The 5,971-nt window shown below is 34.8% G+C and overlaps 1 protein-coding gene across 1 annotated transcript in view; it reads right to left on the minus strand.

Moving 5' to 3' along the window:
- Positions 1-5,127: 5,127 nt before the first annotated feature.
- Positions 5,128-5,971, minus strand: part of CCDC59 (coiled-coil domain containing 59) — a 6,496-nt gene continuing 5,652 nt past the window's right edge. The window contains exon 4 of the mRNA XM_025040995.1: positions 5,128-5,396. Coding sequence (XP_024896763.1) covers positions 5,235-5,396 — 162 coding nt within the window. The 3' untranslated portion in view covers positions 5,128-5,234. The remainder of the gene's footprint in view (positions 5,397-5,971) is intronic.

The raw sequence follows: 5,971 nt of genomic DNA on the forward strand, positions 1-5,971 counted from the left end.
ATGGGAAAATTGTCCTTTTTTTAGAATGACTTATTTAGATTGAAATAGAAATAGGTATGACTATTCAGATTTGCTGTTTTCTCACAAAAATAGCAAATATCAACTTTCCTTATCTATGTGTCTACTAAACAAAACTGCATATAAATGGACCACTATGAAATATTTATTTTTTCAGGGGATAGAGGACAGGACACATTTGTGCTCTGAACTACTAGGAATCTAGGGAACACAATTCTATTGCTCACCTTGAGATCTTGAACAAATAGGGGTAGCCTTTCCTGATAAGCTTCTTAACTGGCTTTGTGGAAGTATTGCAAGGAATGAGATGTGGCCTCTTTATTCTGATAAAGACTGAATAGTGCTTTTTCTTCCTGAGATGATTTCAGGTTTGAGTGGATATTGGGATGACCTCAGTGGGAGATTTATAAGGATTCAGTTGAATCTTAGTAGGTCAGTTCTAAATATTCTACTCATGTCAGTAGAATCTTTAACCCAAAGAGCAGAAGGAATCTGATCTCACATTACGTCGGAAGAGGGCAGTACATGCAAGGGTGCCTTCTGGCAAACATTTAATTTCATAATGATGTTACAGAGTAAGTCTCAAGTTAGCTGGAGCAGAAGCACACAACTGAAATTGGTAAAACTTGCAAGACTAGTAAGATCAGAGGTTATCAATGTCTTTTGGAGACAATCTTCCCAGTTATTTTATTAGTATTCTATAGAACAGGTTGAGATAAAGTGATGAGATTTAAGGTGAAAAATGGAGCATCTGCACCCACTAGAAATGGAAGGCCTACCTACAAATAGATATAATTTGACTACATTGGCTTCTTTCTGTTTTAGTGGGGAGCCACTTTTTCAGTACCCAATCTCTTTACAGATGTCATATTTCTTAAAAAGTTAAATATATACCTACTGTATGACTGAACCATTCCATTCCTAGGTATTTACCCAAGAGAATCAAAAGCATATGCCTTTACAAAGATGTATACACAAATGTTCATAGTAGCTTTATTTGTAGAATCCCCAAACTGGAAACTCAACAGGTGAATGGTTAAAAAAGTGGTGGTATATCTATATAATAGAATACTCAGCAATAAAAAGGAACAAATTGATAAATGCAACCACATGGATAAATCTCAAAATAATTATGCTGACTGAGACCAGATAAAGAGTGCATAGTATATTATTCCAATTTTATAAAACTTTTGAAAATGTAAACTATCTATAGTACAGAAAGCAGATTAGTGGCTTCTTGGAATCAGTTATAGTTCCAGGGTGGGGAGCACTGGGAGTATTGATTACAAAGGGACACGAAGAAATTGTTTGAGGTGATGGTGATGGATTTATGATGGTGGTAATGCTTTCATCAGTGTATACTTGTGCAGAACTCACCAAATTATACTTTTTAAATATGTTCAATCTATTTTACCTCAATAAATCTACTTGTAAAATTTGGGGTCACTAGGCCCATGAGGTGTGCTTCTCTGGCACAGAGCTCTATCGGCTCCACTGGTGATCCAATCAGGTTTTCTCAATGGGGATTATCCAAATACAAAAAGCCCAATGTTAAAATACCAGCAAAATGTCGATATCCCACATTTTAGTATTAATATTTCATCTTATTAAACTCTTAGGGAAAAAATAAATTCTATATATTAAATTATCGTTCAAGTTAATGTTCAAAAGCCAAAAAAATCAAAACCTGGAATCAAATTCTCTTGCCTTCATCAAAGTCCAATGAAATTAAAGTCCTTTGCAGTTTGTCTTGTTCGTTCACAGCCAGAAATATTTTTAATGCCTAGATGAATTCCTACAGCAGCTGCAGCCTGTGTCTTTCTTGGGAATGGATGTGACTTGTTCAGCTCCTCAAAGTTAATTCAACATCAAGTCTATGCTGTGTCTCAGTTTTGAAAAGGTTCAAATTAGTAATAAAACACCCAAGATCATAATACTTGCCTCACCTCCACAAAAATTAAAAAGCATTTATCCTGGACAAAATTACGTTCCCAGAACCCAGTAGTCGTTATTGCTAAAATCGATACACAGCAGAAACTCTATAGGAGATACTTATTAATCTGTAAGAAGGATACTTGGGGATGGCTTTCTCCTCATTAGAATGCCGATCACTTTATGCACATTGTCCAGGGTCCATGACCTTCACACTTAAAACTAAATTGGAAAAAAAATTCTTAGCAAGAAGTTAAATTTATCACCATGCATTTAACATGGCACACTATCTTTCTGAGTGGCATTTGACACTAATGCCATCTTGCAAAGTATAGATTTGCAGTGATGCTGTTCCAATCACCAGAACTTCTTATTTGAAGTTCTGATCTTTCCCATCTAGTATATTCAAAGCTCTTTATAGTCAAAATTTGCTTTTATATTGCATTTTAATGACTGGCATGCACAACTTAAAACTAAACTTCTTTAGAAGTTTTTATTGCCTAAAGTCTTCTGCCTTGAAGTTTAAAAGCAGCAAATACTGATATGATTATGAATGTTTAGCATATCCACAGTATAATCTTTTCTAACATTATTTTCCTCAAATAAAGTTGCTTTCCAGTGTCTCTGCAGCCTCAGATGAGGCCCCTGATGCATAAATTTAAATGTAAGTCAAGGTCAAGCCTGCACCCTGAGGCTGCCTGCACATGCCAATGACTTTGTAAATGCCAACACAGCCAGGGTAGCTCACTAAGCCTCATCTTGGCTGGCACTGGCTGCAGCCATAGAGTAGGTGAGCATTTGGGTGAGCCCCACTGTCATACTCTGTAACTTTGCTAAAGCCTATGTGTTTGTACCACTTCTACACCCTATTCCTTCTTCGTTGAGGCCTGCACACTTGTGCTTAAGGCCCAATATTGCACCATTTCTGGAAATAACCAATTTTCTGTGGACAAAGCTACCCTAAACTTCACATCAAAATCCCACATGCCTTAAGGCTTAAAGCCTCTTGCCAAAACCACAGCAATTAAAAACTTGCTGCAGTTATAAAAATCAAATTAACAGCCCAGTATAAGCCTCTACAAACATCCAAGATCAAAATTCCCTCTGTACACATTAAAATCTGAAGTCTGAAACCACAAGCCCTGGCCACCCAAATCTTCTCTATTTGTATATTGTCTTCCCTCAAATTTCATTCCTATTTTATTTCTCAGTATACTGACTCATACAACACAAATTGGTAGTTTTAGATGTTACATTCTTCAAAATGCAAGGCCTCTGCCCTACTCTGCCTCCATCCCCATCCCTTCCTACTCATTATCAATACAGCCTGTTCTTAACAATTTTCAGAGTAATAGTAAACAAGAGTAATGCACTGTGCAGGCAGGCCAGGTCCTCCTCCTGAACTTAGCATTTAGATAAGTCACTACCTCCCTGGGCAGAACAAGACTATTGGGCTGAGGGGGCTCCCTTTATATGGAAGGGAACATTCAGAATGGAAAGGAAGTATGAACACCATCAGTGATAACATACATGTAACTTAATTTTTAGACTTTTAAATAAACTTTTAAATACAGCCCAAGCTTTCTTCCTTTTGTAATTTTCTCCATGCTGTCTTCATCTCTAATTCTCTTTTCATCCTTGAAAGCTTTTCTCACGTCATCTCATCCATGAAACTTCCCCTAATGTCCACTGATGAAACCTTTCTTCTCTGGCCCTGGTCCAATGCTTTGCAGTGTGGTCTGAGAACCAACCACCATGGAATGTTTTAAAAGTTGTTTAAACATCTATTACTGAGCCCATCAATGCTATCCAAATCTTGGGATAGAGCCCTCAAATGTATATTATAAACTCTCTAGGTGATATTCTGGTGCACTAAAGTTTGAACCTTTTATTTTGTACCTGTTCATCACAGATTACTTTTGGTCCTATGACATTATTAGACATTTACTGCCCTTAAAGATCCTTAGAGAAAGGAATCTTTTTTTTTTGTTTTAAAGAATAACTCCTTAACCTGGACCTTCGCATATATAGCAACTGCTCAACGAAGTTGTTAAAATGAACTTAATTTTACTCTCAAAAGGACTAGATCTCTTGCCATGTTTTGGCCTACCCTGATAAAGTATCTAGAAGTAAAATACAGGTAAAATCATTATAAAGCAATTGAAATATTTTACTCTGCTTCACTATGTACTGTCTTCGCCAATGTGGCCAAATGTAGGTTTTCTGAGTTGCTTATTTTAAATGCAATATGGTGTATTGCAAATTTCTAAATATTGTATTTCATTGCCTTCCTTTAGTAAGTTGCTTCCTTAGCATCTCCTATTGCACTTTTAAATGCGGAGTCATCAGTGGAATGCAAGGGCTCCCTAAAACTGCAGTGCAATTTCAACCTGTTCTCTCTTTTTAAAACTTTATTATGCAATGTTGTGCAAATATCATTGTATAGTCCTTTTGTTTGTACTGATGATAGTCAAGCCTTTCTCATTTTGCAGAGATTGCAAGGAGACAAGAGTATTCCAGTATTCTCTCAGCTCACAAGGGTAGCAACAGAGACAACACCAGTAATGTTCCAGTGACAATGTTCTTACACAATAACAGGATCTGGAAAGCTTAACTCTTGCTGTATGACATTGCTGGGTTCCCATCATTACTTACAAGATCTTATACTAACAAGCTATGTACTTCCTCTTTTGAAAATGTTTATAAATATCAAGATTCTGAGTATTGACACCAAACTCTGCTTTATGAAGACCACAATTATATGATGTGGTTAGAAGGTAGTTTTAGCACCCAGGTATCCTGTTCTCAGGTTTCGGGAAAGCCCACACCCCTGTTAACATGCTTAACTTAAACAGTCCAAGGGGAGTTTTGCCTCCTTCATCATTAAAATGAATTTAAAAACCATTGAAACTAAATTGAAAATTTTCATTGAAATGCTTCATTAAAGCTGTGCTCCCTTATTTTCAAAATATTTTATCTGAATTTTATATAGTACAAAACCATTAAGTGTTTGAACCTGTTATCCAAATAGAAAGTTCTTTCAGTTCTTCAGGCTTCCCTTACTTCAGAGGCAAATAAACAAGAAACAAATCACATTATGCAGAACATATGTAGAGCATTTTCTTTTATAAGAATAAAAATATTTGGGCATTTTATATTTAGTATAGATTAACAATATATTTTATGTTGACAAATTTAATTAATGTTAGAAGTACATTACATATATAAAAGAATTCAACAGACAACAGATGTTCTAACCCTTGATTAAGGACAAAATGTCTGATTTAACTTTTTTCTTGTATTTTTTTAAGAAGATATTCCATTTGTAAATTCAAGTTTGGCTGGCCTTTCTTAGTCTTTTTGCTCAATATTTTAAACACTTCCATTTTCTTCTTTTTGTAGAGTCTTTGAGCTTCTTCTCTCTCTTGTTTTCTCCTCTCAAATTCCTGAAATTATTAACATATGTAATTTTGATTAGTAATGATCAGTAGATGTTGATAAAATTGTGTTGAAATAGGTATCACCATGCACACACTTCAGGTGTGTCTTTTATAAATTAAAAATGTTAAGTATTACCCATTACTAAAGTAGTGTACACTCTTTGCCTTTGCACTATAATACATGCTATAGTTATTAAATAATTTGTTATTTGTGTGCAAATAAAATGAGAGCACAGAAGAGAGAAGGCACATTTATGAAATGATTTTATCATTTAACTAAATTCACTGTAGAGTTAGAAGGGACTTTAGCGTTTTTAATTTACCACCTGACAAATTTAAGAAGAATTTTTGACTACATACATGTGTAAAAAATTGTTGTAGGCATTATGATTTCTAACCATTTAAGAATTATCTTATCTGATTTGCTAAGAGACTCAAGTTCATCTGAGTCTAAGAAAAAATAATTCAAAGTTATATAGTATACAGACCCAAGAACTACTTGAAATCCACAATATTCTTACTAAATATAAAAGTTAAACAAAAGTTCTAAATAATGTAATATGTGCATTTTTTTTCAATTT

Source organism: Pteropus alecto, unplaced genomic scaffold (assembly GCF_000325575.1).
Source record: "Pteropus alecto unplaced genomic scaffold, ASM32557v1 scaffold76, whole genome shotgun sequence".
NCBI classification, from domain to species: domain Eukaryota; kingdom Metazoa; phylum Chordata; class Mammalia; order Chiroptera; family Pteropodidae; genus Pteropus; species Pteropus alecto.